At 39.5% G+C, this 20,054-nt stretch overlaps 1 protein-coding gene across 2 annotated transcripts in view; it reads right to left on the reverse strand.

Moving 5' to 3' along the window:
* LOC133121699 (VPS10 domain-containing receptor SorCS1) overlaps nt 1-20,054 on the reverse strand; it is a 154,450-nt gene that overhangs the window by 31,300 nt on the left and 103,096 nt on the right. For both annotated transcript variants that reach the window (XR_009708040.1, XM_061231089.1), the window contains exons 4-8: nt 19,170-19,328; nt 9,852-9,925; nt 4,253-4,317; nt 1,842-1,960; nt 1,577-1,666 (exon numbers count right to left, since the gene is read on the reverse strand). Coding sequence is in view for 1 of the 2 variants with exons in the window: in XM_061231089.1 (XP_061087073.1) it covers nt 1,577-1,666; nt 1,842-1,960; nt 4,253-4,317; nt 9,852-9,925; nt 19,170-19,328 (507 nt within the window). In the remaining variant the exon portion in view is untranslated. The remainder of the gene's footprint in view (nt 1-1,576; nt 1,667-1,841; nt 1,961-4,252; nt 4,318-9,851; nt 9,926-19,169; nt 19,329-20,054) is intronic.

Genomic DNA, 20,054 nt, shown 5'->3' on the forward strand with positions numbered 1-20,054 from the left:
CAGTGTCACCCCTGACACCCCTGCCCTACAGTGTCATCATCACGAAGCCCTCGCGTGTCAAGAGTGGCCGTGATGAGGTCATAAACAAGTGAACACTGCGAATGCAGGCCTGCAGTGTCATCGACAGGAAGAGGCACCCTGAAATATTTACATCCTGGAAGTTATAGACTTCAAACACCATTTTCTTTCTGTTGATAAAACTGCATCTTTGGCTTATTCATAAACCAGGTTTTAATACAGCCTCTCTGAATACGGGGAAAATAAAAAGGCACACCTTTCATCTGGGAATTTATTTCCAATAAAAAAAGGATATTCCTGGTTGGTAATTTAAGATGTAGCTGAATTACAGTCTTATTTAATTTCCCCCCACAATGAAGAACTATGAATATCAATGGGCCTGTGAAAGACTCTTTGAGGAGGAAGATTCCCCTGCAGGGCTCAATCACATTCATAATCAAAAGCCGGCGTAATTTTCTACAAAATATCCAGATAATCTGTTCCAGTACAGGGATAATATTCTTATTACCTTTAAACTGTGTGTTAGCCCAGCAAGGATAGCATGTCACATGAGACTGATTTTGTAATTGCATCCACCTCAGACTGTGTCTCAGCCACCTGGAGCATGCATCAGAGACCTGGGAGCGATTGGCTTGATTAAATGAAAGTGTTTGCTTGTCGCTGCATAGGAAGCCCACAAAGATATCGCTCATCTTCGCAATAAAAGAAAAGGCCACTCTGAGCGAGCATTCTCAGGCCTAATTCAAAAAGCAAGCGCACAGAGAGCAAACAAATAAAGGAATGCGCGCATTGCGATTTCTCACAAAGATGTACATTACACTGACTGCTGTTACAATAGACATGCAGCATGTACACGTGGATTTCTAAGGTCACATTCACAATAGGGCTGTAGCTCCACTTATAGATATTTGCTTTGTAAGCTGTAGTACACTTGAGCTTCTGTAAAGGGACCTCCCACTACTCCAGCACCAAGTACTGATACACGACAGTTACAGCTAATATTGCTTCTGGTGGCCTGCCACTACTGTGACTATAATAATCAACCGTTATGCAGGTCCTGGGGGATTTTCTGTTGACAGCATCTAATGTCTATTTTAGTTAAAATTTCACATTGTCTTTGATTATGATTTGCTAATTAGTGGTAGTTTTGTTTGAACAAGGCCTGGTATTTGTCTCATACATGGTAAAAACATTTATTTTCAATTATAAAAAAAATCTATCACTGCATATACAACACATTTTTCATCAGTACATTGTCCAAACTAGACTCTTTTTTTGTCTTGCTTTTATTTTCAGATGATTTGAGATTTTTTTCATTATATCTAATGAAAGAAAATGTGAAGGTCAAATCACATAGCGTATCATGCTGATCCATCAAGCATCAACAACAACCTGCTGAATTGTTTTGACACGTCATGTGAAAGCGCAGGGAGCTGAAATTAATAGCTTATTACATTCAGTGTCCGTCTCATGTAGAAGTTCATCGGGCTCTTTAATTATTTCCTGTTCACACATTTCTCACTGCAAGCGACACATCTCCGCAGGACGAAGGCATTACCTTAGGCAAAGTGTACTTTGGTAGCTTCATGGGAGCAAACACGTCTCTTTTGTACGACACGTAGTAGACCGGCCGGCCACCCGTTGACACCTTGTCAAATGAAATAAGCCATAAGAGAGTCAGCGTGGTAGGAAAAATAATACAATATACCGTATGCGTGTGGGTGTGATGACTGCCAAGATAAAAGTGAAATGTACAGTAATTAAGTAGCCCTGTGGTATTTCCAACATGATTTCAATATGCATGCTACTTAACAGTTACATACCTGAACAAACACATACTCATCTTGAACCACAAGGGAATTGGGGTCAATGTATCCCGGGAAAGGCTTTCCTTTGTTGGACTCAGTGCAGTTCTGGAGTTTGCAGGTCACATACTGAGCTTCTGCAACAAGATAATGAGTGAATGACGTTAGCCAAAAGAGTGCATCCACTGCTTGACTCCACTGCTTGACTCAACAGGCTGACAGCAGATCACCAAACCCCCCCCCCCATCCCTTTGCCCCTATTATTTCAATACTGCAAACAGAACATGTCCTAAACTATTTATCACAAGTATCTCTCGTAATCTAGTAATTTTTTTTTTTCAAGCTAAATAAATCTTTAAACATCCATTAGGGTCCAAGTGCAAGAGGCAGATGGTGTATTATCTGTGAACTGCCTGTAAATCTTCCTGTTCAATTTCATGAGTGAGTTAAAACCATAACTAATATGTTCATAGACTGCATTTTTAAATGAATATTAAATGAACTATTAAAATTTGTCCGTCAGATTTCTAAAAGCTTTAATTATCTCAATTAACCATTGAAATTAAAGTAAAATGTGTACTTCTGTCTGTTTTAAAACATTAAATTAGTAATGTTCACAAACTGAAGGGCAGATACTCTCTGAATATATTGGTTATAACTTTAAAACTATCAAAATGTCAGTCAATTAAAAAATAATGAGGGATACAGAAGGAATTAGCTTAGCTTTGGATCTACAGCACATGAGAACTGACATTATAGGGTGATCTATCTCCACACTAATCCAGATTCAGTGAAACTCTGAAAAGTGTCTGAAATAATAATTACTCATGAAACGCTTCACTTTCCAGCCTTGCCATCCTGACCTCGGTCTGTCATGATATTACTTGTAAAGGGTAGTGGATTCCCAATGGCCTATCAAATGGTGAATCCATATCTTAATGATGGTGAAAGTCTAACAACACCTCCATCCAAGCCCAGCAGCACTTAGCCCGACAGCTCAGCTTCCTCTGCTGCAACCTCCATTAACTTGACTGCTGATCTTGGGAATAAAAAAAGCAGGCTTAAATTAAAATATATATCGGTGTCAGTGAAATGGGAAGGAACTCCACTGGCCTTTAATTGTGGAGGCTCTTGAGCTCTGTCCTACGCATTCTTACCCTGAAATACACTCAGGTTGAAGGTGTCATTCTCAGGACACATTCAGATGCAGTCACTGTATGCCTGGGGAATTAAAAGGTTGCGCAAATGTGCGATGTTTAATGAGCTTTTTTTTTTTCAGAGTCACGGACAATTTGATACATACCATTTGTCAAAACCCACCCAAGCGATCACTTCCTGGGCTTCTTAAGAGACATTCCTCACTAGTGCCAATGTGGTTGGCTCCAGTATAGTTTTCCAGTCATTTCAATGTCAGTGTCAGTGGTACCAATGCCGTTAATATGAAGTCAATCGTATTAAATGGTCTGAAGTACGCAAAAACACTTTTGGCCCTCAGGTGTAGAAAGGAATGGTCCAGAATTGCAAAACAGAAACAACCACTTGCACTTCAGGACCTTTTTATTTTGTTTTTGTATGTTGCATCTGCACCTCAGCGCTGCTTGTTGTTGTATCTTTCTGTTTTGCACACAGTACTGTGATGTGGAAAATATGTTAACACGACGCATGGACAGTTTGTATCACTATCGAGTCACTGTGCGGCAGTATCTCACACGCTTAGTGGACGACAAGGACCCAGCCTGGAATTCATGACCATATAAGCGTCTGTCCTTCCCTATACTGCACAGTCACTGGATTGAATTTTTGTACTTTTGTATTTTAAACGTTATTCACAAGCCAATGGGAAGTCAGTGGGTGATCTCAGTTACTTTGTCCCTATTTCTTCTACAGTCTATGTTCGAAACATGCAATTGGAACTAGAGAAGGGGACAATTCACATGAGCACTAAAATAATGAAGTCCAGATTCAAACCATTGACTGAAAGCACAACAAGGTTGCCACTGTATCTCTTCCATATCTGCAATGGTTCAATGTGCAGTGCATGCTCATGTAGATGCTAGGCTTTTTGTTTTATCTTCCAGCCATTGTATCCATGGAAATATTGGGACTTACAGACCAAAATGTATATTCTTAGAAGTGCGAACTATTATTAAATCAACCTACATGGTGTTGGGGAGCTGTGAAATTAGGGCCTAAATGTTAACATTGGTATGACTACTTGATAATTAACTACAGCAATTGACATGTTATTTAAACACCTTTTACTAACATGGTTTGCATCTACAAATTTTTTAATGTCACAGGTTTTCCCAAATGTGTGAAAGGCACAAGCCCCTTACTTCACCCAAATGCCTGCGATTCCTTCGTAGTAAACGCACGATTAAAGGCAAAGTATGAGGTAATTGAGCAAAAATCCAAAGTAAATCACTTACGCCCTTCAGTAATACTGGTTTCCAGGTGAATTAATCCAGGTTCTTTGTCCAATCCCAATTTTGACCTAAAGGGAAAAGATCTCCATAACATTAGCTTGGTACAACTGTACAACCACCTCTACCTTTTAAATAAATACAATTTGAGAAAGGTGTCCAGTAGTGTAACATATAGAGATTAAAGGATCAAACTAAACATCAACACTAATACTGCATGTAGAATAATAGAGCTATTAAACTTTTATATTTAAAGGTTCTGGGACTAAGGAATAAAATAAATTACTAAAAATCTATTGAATGTGGTATGGCATGTCCTCTGATGCAATCGGCAGTATGTGTCTAGAAATGATAATTAAGTCAAAAGAAAATGACAGTTGGCGGTCTAAAATGTAAAATGTACAGTAGGTAGCTTACGTGAGAACTCACTGTATACAGTATGCTGCTTTTTACTGCATGCGTACTCCTCTGAGGTGTGAGGATGTCATGTTTAAAAGAGGCTGAAAACAGGGCAGTGATTCTCTATTTTTGGCACTGGACACATTTTCCATAATCATAGCCAGTGAAGTCTCCTCTCCTCTCATTTTAATGCATGGTTGGTCGCTTGTGGAAATGGAAATTGTGATTTTAAAAAAGTCTTCAGTTTTACTTTAGTTTTTAAACATTTAGAAGTAAGGGTAGTGTAATCAGTACTACCCTAAAAAACAAACTACAAACATTTATTGCAGTATTGGATATGATTATGTGTTCCTGTTGGTCAAGTGATTTCCCCCAATAGAACACCACATATTATGAGGACAATTATTATTTTTATTAATATCATTATTATTATTATTAGTTTATTTTCAAATCTGTTATTTAGTCATCCAGACAGATGGAGATGAGGATATGCCACTTTAGGGACTGCAGGTAAATGGAAAGAGCAAACAGGTAAACATCCAAAAATCTGGAACACAGTTAATTTATTTGTTCAAATTTCCTCTAAGATATAGACAATTTCTCTGTCCGAGACACAGTTCTATCATTTTTCTAAAGCTGTACTTGGTTTACAGTATTTTTTGATAATACTTGTGCATCAGTAAGGTTCATACATATTGAAGCATACTGTACACTCATTGTTGCGTTCATTGCTAACCTGTTTTCGTTTCAAAGTTCCTTGCAAAGAAAAGCACTGTCTTTATTTTCTCTTCACTGAGAAGGTTTATTAGGTTGTCTGCTGCCATTATCCCAGTATAAAGGCTAAGGCTCAAGACAGTAGAAACCCTTTTCTCAAAAGAGCACAGCCATCTGACCGAACAACACCCACAGCCCTGTCTGTGTATCAGGACTGACCAATACATAGGCATCTGGGAGGAACTTCCTGTTCACACTGAGCCAATCAACACGGCACGTATTAAATGTGCAAGCCTTTATTCTTAGGACAAATCAACGTTCTTAGAAAAAAAAACTTGCAGTATGTCACAAACCACCTTGTCTAGTTTGCATTAAGATAGATATTAGTTTGAGTGTCATCTTCGGGGGGAAAAAAAGGACACAGGAACATTAAATATTCATTAAAGACCTGGAATCACATTTTCCACTGAACAATATAAAAACTGTGCTCTGCCTACCTCCGGCATTAATTACATTTATTAGACGTTTTCACGGATTAATCCATCTCAGAAATAAACGTGTCTCCTCTCTGACCCACATTTCCCCAACTGACGATTGACATGTCAGCTTATCCAGGCAGAGAGAGAAGCTCTGTAAAATATGTTCCTGTACAGATAATCTACAGGATTATAAGAGATACTTGGGTTCAAGTTTTTCTTTTTCTTTGCGCTTGCTCTCCTCTTGTGTTTTCCAGCAAGTAAGAAAACGGAGAAATGAATAGACAAGAGGTGGAGCTGTTGCCTAAAGTGAAGTCATACAGAAATGTGTTCCAGTAATTTGGGAGAAATCTGCCTGAGCCAAGGTTTCATTTTACATGCAGTACTGCAGCGACAACATCCCTGGTTAATGGTTAATAGACTCTTAAAAATCACCGGATTGAACAGTCGGACAATGGAAGCCATAATTAAAAGTCTCTCTCTCCGTCTCCCCCTCTCTCTCTCTCTCCCCCCCTGTCTCGCTCTCTCTCACTCATTCTTTTGCTCTGTTCAGTTTCAGCAGTGGTAAATGTGTATGTATTTAGTTGAATACTCGTTGTCTCACAAAAAATTTTCTGTTAAGGTCTTTGGTAACTGCGTGAAGGCTACAGAACTTGGGTAGTCAAACAGTTTGACAATAATCCAATGGGTGTTACAGTGAACATCAATCTAATACAGCTTCTTTATAGTATCGATAATCTGAGAAAACACTTTGAAAGGACTGGTCTTCTTAAGGTATAAACAAATATATTATTACATTAACAACTATACAGTAACACAGTGTCATTATTTTGTTTGTGCTTTTGGTGTAGACAGCCGTGCTGAACTCTGCCGCTTCCAAAGAAATGGCTCTCAGGAAGACACAGCTTGATCTTCAACTAGGGCATCCACTTTTCCTTCACAACATGATCTATAATCACAAATATCTGTTCTCCAGAAACTCTAATTATGTCCCAGGGATGTGGAGCACGTACCATTATCTACAGAGTCACACACTCTCAAGTAAACATAATAAATAAACATAAATGTTTTTTAAATTTATGTTTATTTAATTAACGTAATGTGAAATCTCAGGAAAGTAGCCCTTTTTCTGTCATAGCTGCCTTCAGTTAATCAGCCCCATCTCAGTCAGAGCCCCTGAATCTGCATACACCAAGCCAGCCCTGCTTCTCCAGCGTCAGCAATCTCCCGTGCGTGTCAGCAACTGTCAGAGCCTGCCCATTCTCCAACGGCCCCTCTGTCCTACGGCCTGAAGGCAGGGCGGTTTGTGGGGGGTCATCCGCCCAGTCCCCAGGCCCACCCCCTCGTCCCGCTCCGCAGTCAGGCGGGCGGCTATGCCGTCTGCTCCCCCCCGTGCGCCATATCTGGGGGAACTGGCACCCGTTTCTGCAGCCAGGTGCAAGCCCGCCCTGGGGCCCGCGCCAGAGACACCTCCAACCACAGCCCTCATGACCCGAGCAGCCTGCCGCCTATAACTGCAGTGAAACGCTCCAGTAATCCTGCGCCCAGGAACGGAGCGTTTGAATTATTATTCAATACCCGGGAAGTGATGCATGAGTTGACACTTCCTTCTCACACGCTGAGCAGTGGTGGTTGAAGGCTTATTATTCCGCATAACTGTTGTGGAAGAAGATGTGTTCTTCATTTTTAATCTACTGGCAGTAATGAAAGAGGCATATTTTCTTTCTTTGGCGCTGTTCTTTGCCACACGTTTATTTTAGTGGTATAATGGGCTGTAGTTGCTTTAACGTTTGTCCATAAAGCAATAGTAAACAAACCTGTACACCTAGCCGGTGAAGTATAAAACTATAGAAGAAATCAGAAATAACATTAATTGATGATTAGTTAATGATTAATTCGATTACATTATTAGACAAATACTTGGTCAGCTGATTAATGATTGAGCTTTGATTAAGCTGAAATATGTTATACTGTTTAATTTAGTTAAACTGTAGATGCATACATTGTATACTGCAGTAGGCCTATGATTCATTTGAGAAGTTTTTAAGAAGTGTCTCAGCACTCTGTGGAGCTGAGCCATCACTAGCCTCCCTCTATGAGCTATGACCCAGTCAGTTGTGTACTTTCCTGTATAAAAGGGAGTTGTGATCTTTTGTCACGGTGTGCACTAGCTGTCTCCCTGCCTTACGCCATACACACACACCACGGCGTTTCGGGTCTCACGGAAAAACAACCATATATATCTTTATGATTCACGACATTATGGTAGTTTATGTCTGATAGTTTGAGTGTGATAGAGTTTCTCATGTTCATGGATCAGTTTGAATCACAGATTGCAGTCTGCGCTTGGTAACCATTTCATACCTCCTCCAGAATAGCTCAATTGCAGGTTTAGCAGATGATTTTTCCTGATCAATCAGGAGGCACTGCATTACAGACCCTAATGTCCCTGGGGCTGCTACTATTTGGCTTTATAGTTGAACATTCTTTCCTGCTGTAATCTTTGTGAAATTGAAAACGCTCTTGATGGGAGTGTTAATGGCAGACCTAAGAGTTCTGCCTCTGGTGCCGATGTTCAGGGTCTGATAAATCTAGATTTCCTCATTTTTCAGGATAATCTTTTCACAGAAATTATGTCAGTTATGATATAAATGAATAGGCATGTCCATTTCTGTCTGTCAAAGAAGACTGTCTTTCTATAAATACCGATGCACACAGAGGTTTGAGAAAGAAAGGATAAATCATATGAGAACATTCCCATTTTGCCTATATACAGTAATTTAATAAATTAAATCTAATAGGGCCAAATAATTTGAAGCATTGAATAGTACAAGTCATCAGTTGAGAAAGTGCTGTAAAAAGCACTAATGGACACACTAATTTGAAAGCTCCTAATAGCAAGATCGGAAACAGGAAATGGTTGTAACCCAGTAATGTCATGCAACCATGGGGAAAATATTAGCATTATGAAGTTTATTTTCCATTTCTCTATTTTCCATAATAATTCAAAAGCCATAATTACACACAAAGTTTAGTAGTAAGGTATTGTAAACTTTCTGATCAAAAAAGGTGCTGTAATTTACAGAGGGCCCAGAACAACAAATACAACACCACATACAATTACACAATAGTAATTACGACGATGATTTCATACAGCAGATAATAGAGGCTGAATTAAAAAATGAACACACAGTATTTATATCTGAGTGAATGCAGTTTTATTCTAGCTACAAGCCCAGTTCCATACTCCCACATGCTCACATGGTCACCCTTTCTTAAGTATCTGTGTGTCTCAGATATACACTGAGGTATGCATACTCCACCGGACCAGGCTGGCTTTAACAAGGATAAAGATTATCTACAATGCAGCATGCGTTTTCTTAAAAATCATCTTCAAGACTATCTTCCGGTCAGCATTTTCTCTTCCATATATTAGAGTAGGGCTGCCCGACCCTGCTCCTGGAGATCTACCGTCCTGTAGATTTTCACTCCAGCCCTAACAAAGCACATCTCATTCAACAGCTAGAGAATTATGGTTAAAATGAAATCCTGCAGGACGGTAGAGTTGGGCAGCCCTCTATTAGAGGAATGTACCATTCCTGAACGATACATACAATTAAATAAATCATCTTTTATTTCATCATCATTCTTGTCTTTTTAGTAATCTGTAAATCCAGCTTCACACTCATATAATATGCACTGTGTGCACTGCTGGTAGTAAGTCCAGCCCCCACCTGTGGCATACACTGCAATAAGAATGCATTTGGCATCAACAAATTCTCATTTCAATGCTACTTTTGATGCAGTTAAACATTTCACCTCAACAGTATTTAGCATTTTAAGCCACCAAGGACAACAGTGTTGACACAGTGGAACTGTGGCAAATCATATAGGCAAATCAAATCAAGTACACAAGCAACGCACACACATGTACACACGCACCACACAGACACACACACAAACACACACATATTGTTAATCTGTGACAGGTGGTATTACTGCTGACGGTAACTTACCAGTAGAAGCGGTTGGGAGCCACTCTCTCATGTACAAGTTGCCATCTTCGTCCAAACTCCACGGAACTATAGAGCTTAAAGACATAAATTCAGTGAATTACCGTAATAGTTTGGCCGGCAGTGACAGTACCTACCTGAAATAACCCTGATCACATTGAATGATGTCTAGACATCATATAGAACACCATGTTGAACCATAAGGAACATCATGAAATAGAATAAGCCAAAACACGGGGAAACAAATAATGGTAAAATGTCCTTTGGAGGATTATGGAATCGTATGTGTCCACTGATGATGACACACCAAGAGGCTCACACAATATGCCAATTCGCTTTAACTGGAAAAAAAGGCATTTATTAATGTCTGCGAAGTGCTTATAAAGGTGCTATAACATGCTTATGAACAGGTTATATCAGTTTCATGAAGAACTATACAATGTGCTACCAAAAGCATTTCATGACTTTTAGTCATGTTTTTTTCCCTTAAGCTTCCCTGATTGGCACTCTTAAGTATGAAGCACTAGCTGGCAGAGGCTGGGGACAAATGTATCGCACACAACATTGGCTCGATTAAACAAGCATTTGAGCTTCTGGCAGTTTAAATGATGGAAGCATATCAAGCTCTAAGTTTCAGGAAAACCGGATACAGCACAATGCCATTCATCACCGAGTTAAACATTCTATCATCGCGAAAGCCTTAAAACTCTCTCCTTAGAAATAACACATTTCTACAGTACACTGTCCCAGGAGTTAGTATACTACATTGCAGTTACCTGTGTTAAATGTTTTAATTAATTCCTGTATGAAGTCATCTTAATGTTGTAAATGCCTATTCTACTTATTCATAAATTATATATTCTATATACTGTATATACAAACACAGTATGCTCCAAGATTTTTGGGACAAAGATATTTTTTTTCTTGATTTGGCTCTGTACTCCAATTCAAAGAATGTACATGTGCTTAAAGTGCAAATGTTCTTTTATGAGCTGGTTATACAAAGACACCCTATTTTAGAGGATATAATGTTTCAGACAAATGGCTTTGCAGGTGTTTTTGATTAATCAGGTGTGTTCAATCACTTACTTAGGGCAGGTAAAAGAGAGCATTCATTATATACAGTAGTGTTGATTCTAAGTTTTTCATTGCCTTTGGAGTCTGGCATTATTGGCATTTGTCAACATGAAGACCAGTTGTGCCAACGAGATTGAACATAGCCATTATAAGGCTAAACACAGGCAGATACATAGGCCAACCCGTAGACTTACTAAAATCAACTGTAGAATATGATTACGAGCACTGGGGAGCTCAGTAATCACAAATAGCTTGGTGGGCCAAGGAAGCACACTAGAGTTGATGAAGAATTTGTTGATGAAAAAGAAACCCCCAAAAAAGGAAACCCCAAAAACCTGTTTGACAGATGAGAAACACACTTCAGCAGGCAGATATGGATGTGTGTGTGTCATTGACTACTGTCTGCAGAAGACTTCACAACAAGACGCAAACTGTAAAAAAAGAGGCTTCACTGCAAGATGCAAACCACTAAGAAGGCCAGGTTACAGCTTGCTAATAAGTACCTAAAAAAGCCTGTAGAGTTCTGGAAAAAGGCCTTATGGACCGATCTCGATATCTTCTGTCCGCCATACCTTTTTGATATTTTTTATGACTGAGACAGAGAAACGGAGAGAGGGAGAGAGCAGAACGTGTTGTAGCCTTTTTTAAAAGTGGGTACCACTCACAAGTGGTTTAAATACGCGGTTGGAAAAGGCTTGAATGGGATTTCAGATAAGACTGCCATTGTTGTTTTGGCTGAGACTGGCTCTGACATCCATTCGCTTAGCAGATACAACAGCGTACTGGGTGGTTTACAGCAGACTTCATTGTGCATCACTCAGCACATCAGTAGGCTGCAGAGGAATCAACATTTCCTGATGGGAAAGTGACAGTTTACCGGGTATTTCAGGAAACTATCTCAGGTTGGAAGGAAGACCGTTTTAAGAACCAAACAAAACAACTGCATGGCCAAATATAACTTTGTTGCCAAAGTGATTATTTTTTAAGCATCTGTAAAATAACCTTCTGTTTGGCAGAGCAGGGATTTCAACTTCACTTAAAATATAGAACACAATTTGAATTTTAAAAATGTATTGTAATACTAATGCAGGACAGAAAACACCTGGAAGACAGAGTTTAAGGTCAGATACTTTAGCATGAGCAGATGTAAGTGGCTACAATTATTTCATTTGCTGACTAAACCGTGCCAGTGCTAAATGCAGGTGATTTATATGTTTATTCAATGAGCTTTGGCAGGATTTATAATTAGGTAGGCAGCTCATTTCAGTCTGTTAGTTTGGGATAAATTTCCCATTTTTAACATGAGCAGCCATGCATACACTGTAAACACTCATTTATTAGTGCATTAATTGAATGGCTGTACTGCTCAACTCCATTGTTTTGTTTCCATTGTTGTTGTTTTTCCCAAAGGTCAAAGTCAAGGCCTTAAAAAAAAATCTTAACAAGGAAATTGGCTGGGTGTGGGGATATCACTGTAGCACTTTGTGCAAATATATATAATATTTGCATAGTTTCTGCTGCAACACCAACAAAAAGGCCTTTGAGATTAGAATTTAGACAAGATGGGAGCTACACGTATGTCCCAAAACGCAGAAGTTAGACTTTGATAACTTTAAAAAGTACTTAGCAAATCTCAAATGTTGATGTTTGTTTACTGTTTGAATAAATAAATCAGTATACACATTCCCGAAGTAATATATCTTTGTTTTAAAAAACAGTAGGGTACTGATGGAGGCCGAATGGCTTGAATGTTCATTTATAAAGCTCAAAGACATTATCAGATTGTAAACAGTACATTTATAAATGTGAAGGAAGAAACTAAAATGGTATGGGAAGTCACCTTTAGATGATTTCCATCTCAAACGAAGTGGATTGTTTTCAGTCTGGTCCATGCATGTGCAGAGCGGGTGTACTGCTTTTGCCCCAAGTGCCCAATGTGCCTCTTTGTTTTAAAAAATAGTGTTTCTCATTCATTAACTGAGGCAGCCCGCCACCATTTAATTTGTCCCGCAAACAGTTTCAGAATGAAGACAAATGTGTTTTACTTTCATAATAAATGTAAAAGTTCGCTACGAGCTTTGTGCTGTTGGGTCAACAAACCTTGATTCACTTGCAGTCAGTCCTCCCCTCCCCTAGCTATATGTTCACACAGGATGTGAGTGAGCCTTTAACACTCACTGTAGTTCATTTGAACACTTCCTGAATGGGAAGCCTGATGTTACTTTGATTGTGTGAGAGAGTGATACTGCAGATATTGACACTGCTACAGTAATGTGAGTTATTAGCGGCTGATGCAATAGCCTAAATAGAATTATCTGAGGTAACTCTTGTTGCATTTACATAGATATGACGGAAGTGGTTGCAATGTACTGCATTAGTAGGCTACACTATTTCCAGAATCAAGTTGACAATGCTATATCCTGACTGATATGATATAAATCTACTCAAAGTTGTTGAGTGTGAATCAAGTCAAGTGAAAGTTAAAGTATTGTTGGCAAGCAGAATGTTGACACCAGATATTCATGCAGTTTGAATATTAAAACATGTTTTTTATTTTAAAATATATTTTTTATATATTTGTCTCCCTGAATTTGTCACCTGAACATTGACACCTGTGAGTGTAAACCTCACATGAAACAGCAATCTGCACCACAGGTAGAAGTGAAGTTTAGAAATTATCCTGTCGAAAAATTGACAGTCGCAAATTAAGAAACCAAAAGGTGTGGGGGTCCCCCCCAGCAAGGCTGCATGTAAAGGCCAAGGTGAGTCCCCTTAGTCAGTCTGTCGGAAATAATTCTCAGGGTGAAATGTCTGTTGGAGTGCGACTCCAAGCACTTTCAATAAACCAGTATGACACACGACAGCTTGTGATTTATTTAGCTGATGGCTCAAGTGCAGGCTCAAGTGTCTCACAAGTTGACACAACTGTGTGGGGTTTATGGTCGGATTGTTTAAAAAGCATAACAGTTTTCATGGATCAAGCCTCTTAATTTTCCTCTCCAGGTGCCTCTGGACCCCCCTGGAGAGTTTGGGGTACCCCCCACATTCCCAAAATCCTGTGGGGAGCACTGATTTGTATTATTAGTGCTGCAGTCAAAAATATTCATTCATACATTTTGGTAAATATACATACATTTACAGACCACTTTAAACGGTATTTATTAAACTTTTTCTTTACTTTTTTTTTTGGTCTTCTGCTGCAATAGCCTGTCCACTTTAATATTTGATATGCTGTGTGTTCACAGATGTTCACTGACACCTTCCTGTCAGCTTGAACTAGGCTGGTCATTCTCCCCTCATATATTCTCTTCACACCATTCTCTGTAAACTAGAGAGTTGTGTGTGAAAATGCTAGGAGATCAGCAGTTTATGAGATACTCAAATCACCCCTGCTGGCACAACAATCATTCTACAGTCAAAGTCACTTTGAGTACCTGACTGTAAAAATGTCTCTGCATGGACCTGGTCTAACCTAATCTAAATTCATAAAACTTGTATATTATATGTATATTACCAGTGAGGATAGAGACACATATCCTGCAACGTAAGATCAAACACTGGTATATTTTCACTGACCATGATCACATATCATAAATGTAGATGATGTATAACCTTTGTCAAAACTAAAAGGAGAACGGTGTAGAAACTGTGATGTGAATTACATACATAACTCATGACTGCATCATGCATATTCAATTAAGAGACCAAAAAAGGGGAAAAATCACTTTGTCTAATTAACTTCCACACTGAGGTAATGCTGAACCAACCTAGTTATCTAAGGGTTTTCCCTTTAATTGACATGCAATTTACATATGAGTGTGTGTTTTTACTGTATACTGTGTAACATGTGTAAACACGTGCACATTATATGTGCTTTTCAACATAAAAATCCAACTTTCAAAGGGATCATTAAAAAAATTGACTTAGAACGTAAGGAGGTTATCCGGTCATATTACTATGTTCAAACAGCTAAGTCAGATTGGGGATTTATTCATATTAGGGGTACCTTAATTATTTATGGCTTATTAAGCATTTGTACATGATGACTCAGCTGAAATGAAATCCCTATATTAATGGTAATGCGTCATGACTGCTGGAATCCATAATAGTTTCTGTACATGTAGAAGAAAGCACACTTTACTTGAAGCCTGCATCCCTTAAATATCTGATAAACACAGGTATACTTTGGATATTTAGCATATATCCCATCCCATAGTTTTCTAATGAGATCAGAAATATCAGCATATGTAGATAATACTATCTGTGAAAGGGTAATTAACATTTTTTTCCTGTGCAAATGTACTATTTTTCGGTGGGATTGGTAGTTTTGTGGTCTAGAACAGACGCATGTGCATTAACATGAGATGGCTGGCACAATAGTGGGGCAGGCCTGAATCTGTCACTTCGATAACCCCTGTTTTCACAGATGTACATGGAAGAATGAAGTGATTTTGTTGTCTGTGATGTAGTGACAGTGGGGGAACGTCTGACAGTTGCAGGAGAAAACAGCGCTCTTCATGTTTTAAGCTTACTGTCTGGCCGGGTGGCATCTCCACAGGTGCAACTGCCAATTTCAAACTGTTGGCAAAATTTGAACCAACACTGCTAAAATACTGACTCCAAAACATGTTTGCCTACCTCCTAACATGATAGCATGACTGCAAGATCCAAAACCAATATATTTTTACGGTTGTCATTTTTAGGGCTTTTTTTTCAGCAAATTTCTTACAAAGGTGGTCCAGTTTCTTCATCAATTACGTTCAGGCAGTCAGTTGAAAAGTTTCACGTTTATAATAAAGCTGAAGAACTTTCGATTGTAAATATAGTAAGAGTGGCCATTTCTTTTTCTTGAAGTGGAAACCCTTTGTATCTTTTTTTATTTTTAGCATTGTGCCCAGAACGCAGCGCTGGGAAGCTGTCCTGGTTGTGCTGAGCATGACAGCAGTAATCACAGAAGAGGAATATAAAATGCATTTGATAGGCTCAAAGACAGACACGCTGCCTTGCTGTTCGGCTCTGTGCGAGGTGTCACGGGGGATCTGTAGAAAGGCGGTTCTCGCAGAAAGGAGAATGAAGACTGACAGCTCAGATGGAGTCGTTTTAAGCCGAAGAAGACAGCCGGAATTCATTGCTTTGATTGCATTTTGCTTTGTCTTAATCAAATGAGATTCCACTTAAAGGAAAAGGAATGGTATTTAATAATAATAATAATTAATAAAAAATAACTTAAGAATTAAGAACAGACTACCAGAATGCTCTGTGTTTGTCTGTCCCTGGCGGATTGTAATAAACCTGAAATCTCTTAAGAGAAGTTGTCAGTGTGTTCTTCATCATCCTGCATTTGACTCCACAGAGGGCAAAATATCAGTTTTAATACTACTACTACTACTACTATGACTACTACTACTACTACGACTACTACTATGACTACTACTACGAATACTACTACTACTACTACTACTACTGCTGCTGCTACTACTACTACTACTACTATGACTACTACTACTAATACTACTACTACTACTGCTGCTGCTACTACTACTACTACTATTACTACTATTACTACTACTACTACTACTAATAATAATAATACATTATAATAATAAACTTTGGCCTGAGCCATGTCATTACCAGAGTATGACTGGAGTGTGGTGTGCAGTGGTGGTCCCTCTTGGGAAAAGAGCTGGTTGAAGCCTAGCAGCGTTACTGTGACAGTACGTTAATTGCTCCCAGCAACATGTCAGGTGCTGCTAATGTTAGCTACATCCAGCTATGCATCGAGCACACGGGAGATATTTTGCTTTCGGATGGTAATATTTATTCATGGCAGGTAGCCCCATGATATAAGCTGAATAAACAATGTCAACATGAGTCTTCTCTTCATATGCAGTCTACACAATTCTGGGGGTGGTAACGGCCAGAGAATGCATGGTTGTCATGATTTATTCTTCACACATTCACACACATGCACATGCACATGCATGTATATATATATATATATATATACACACACACACACACACACACACACACACACACACACACAAATAAACACACACAAACACGAACACAAATAAACACAAACACACACACACACACATACACATGCGGACACACACTGTACTGTACATATTTATATGTCCACGTGGCCATATCTGATCATGGTCATCACGACTTGTGTCATTCATTGGAATACTTGCATTTCTTCAAAAAAATTCAATAAACTATGTTTTCTGCATTTATTCACTTGAGGAGCAACTAAAATGCAGGGACTCCTAGCCTTAATACATTAAAGAATAATGCAAGAGGCAGAACTGAATATCAGTTTCACACTTAAACGAATCCTTGTACTAATGTAGTAATATACCCTGCTCTCTAAGCTGTGTGCATTACAACATTCACACATAACCCTATGGCATCATATGTAGGGCAGCATTTTACCGTCTTTCATTAGTAGACACAACAAATGCGGCTCTCCTCTCATGCATACCTCACCTCAGGCCAGTATAGCCATACATCAATTTCCCGGGATGACTCACAAACACTTGTGAGTTGGAAGCCATCATAAATATAAAAGCACCAACAGGACTGTGCCATGTATGTCTTCCCCTGTTTAATGTGGGTCGTATATTATCTTTGACTGGAAGGGCAGTGCATATTACAGTACACAAAAAACAAACAACACCCCAGCACGTCCTTCCCCTGGCTTCTGAACCCATCTGCTGTTTGGAACGGGAATGACTTATCACTCCAATTCAAGTGTTTTATCTGACTGTCTGTCAGTCTGTCTGCCTGCCTGCCTGCCTGCATATCTAGCTATGTGTCTGTCTGCCTGTCTGTCTGTCTGTCTGTCTGTCTGTCTGCCTGCCTGCCTGCCTGCCTGCCTGCCTGCCTGCCTGTCTGTCTGTCTGTCTGTCTGTCTGTCTGTCTGTCTGCCAGAGTATCTATCTATCTGTATCTGTCCATCTATCCATCTATCTGTCTGTCTGTCTGTCTGTCTGTTTGTCTGTCTATCTATCATAAAAAGAGTTTGTCATGGTCAGCTTCTGTTCACTCAAAAAACTGACTCACACTGTGTTCACTGGAAAAGTTGAGAACACAAATGCAGATTTATCGTTAAAAAAAAAATGAAATCACAAAATAAATATGATATCACAGAAAGTAGTGTGGTTAAGGCCATGTTCTACTTCATCATTTGGTGACCTCCTAGACAGGAGAGAGCACAGGCCTCCAGAACCTGACCGTCTGTATTTACTGCATGTCTTAGCACATTTGACCTCTCAGAATGTACAGGGCAGCACATCTATTTTGAAACTAACAAATACAGAAGCCAGTAGGGTCACCACAATTCATGTGACTAAGATGATCAAAGGATTAGCAGAACGAAAATCTTCACAAGAATAAAAAAAGCAGAACACTGTTATGCCATGAAACAACAAAACAAAAAAACAGCAGATACTCTGGGGGTCAAGGGAACTGACCAATAATTTAACTTCAAAAGATACTTCACATCCAGGGGAGAATGAACACATACTCTACCAAGAAAGGAAGAAACATGTACTGCCCATTCAGTATATATTTTATTTTACTGAGCAGAACCCAAGAGCAGATATATTATTATTTTATGAAATATTCTGAAAGTGTAGGAACTGATGTGAGTCTAGTACAGCAGGTTAGGTGATTTCTCATCCAAAATATGACTTCCACGGCCCATCCCTGGTTTCACCATGCAGTGTGCACAGAATTGCTGCAGTTTTACTGCCTGTGATGGGGTGGCACAGGGAGACCATTAAAATGTAGCTCCAGAGGGGCTTTTGTAGCGCACTGCATTATGTCCTCGGTCTCACTGTTACTTATGTCTTTAACACCAGCCCCACAAAACAGAAATCAATCAGTCGGACTCAATCATAAATCTCGCCTAGACAACGTAAACACATCCCAACTATCCACGTGATTAATAAACCACACCGGAACTGATGTTTCATTTATCAATGCGTAAATTCAAAAAGCCACAAAATTAATCCTGCGTATAAAAATAAACAGCGTGAACTACGGGTGGATATTAAAATGTCAAGGGGAGAGCCTATGCAAAACGGAGATTCGGCATAACGAAACATGGACGGTGCTCACTTGAACATAATGAGCACTTCCATCCACTGTTTAGGATGTGAAATATATGCCCCTTGTTTACGAGTTTGACAGAAGCAATCTATGCGCTGGGATGTTGATAGATGTGCCTCTTACCTTCAGGTCGTGGCTATACGCCAGGATCCAGTCTTCCTGCTGGGGGTGAAAGAGCAGGCTCAGGATGTAGAAATTCAGCCGGTACTTCTGATAGGTGGCACCCTCATCCGAGCTGATCAATAGGCTGCTCTCAATCTCCGAGTCCGTCAGCAGCATGATCTGAGAGAGGATGGACACAGACGTTTATCTACCGTGAAGCTTACTTTTCCCCAACAAATCACTCTTCTCAGGTCCAGTCAAGATCAGCTTTATTATCCGCGAGGAATATCCTGTGTCAACTGTTATTCCATCGAAATACCGAGGAATGAGCGTTGAACCTGTGTTATCGCTGGGCTGAAGAAACATTAATTTCAATTTCTACATACTTCATTTTGTACCATCATATGAAGCAGTGCTACTCAACCCCACATCCTGCGGGCCGCATTGTCTGCAGGTGTTTGCTTCAACCGCGCGCTACACCACCTGATTTCACCAATTAGCTTATTATCTGAACCAAGCAGGTGAAATAATTAGTGTAATCAGCTGGTGTAGCGCACGGTAGGAGCAAATACCTGCAGACACACAGGAGGTGGAGTTGAACAGTGCTGATATAAAGCAACCAGCTGAAGGACAACAATGTGACAGCCATGTAAGGAGTATTATGTCATAAATAATACATTGCCAAATAATTCAAGGAATGGTTTATTGCTTACATGGAACTACATGGAACATGCAGTTAAAAAGAAAGAAAATGAGCAAACTGGCCAACTGTAATTTGTTATTTTAACAACTTCAAGGAAAGACCCCTTCATTGCATTGTTAGCCGAGTAACAAAACAATGTATGACATACTGCTCATCAGGATACCAATTCAGCTCGCTGTGGTCAATCGGGGGTTAGGTGTCTT

The sequence above is a fragment of the Conger conger genome, chromosome 2 (genome assembly GCF_963514075.1).
Source record: "Conger conger chromosome 2, fConCon1.1, whole genome shotgun sequence".
Classification (NCBI taxonomy): Eukaryota; Metazoa; Chordata; class Actinopteri; order Anguilliformes; family Congridae; genus Conger; species Conger conger.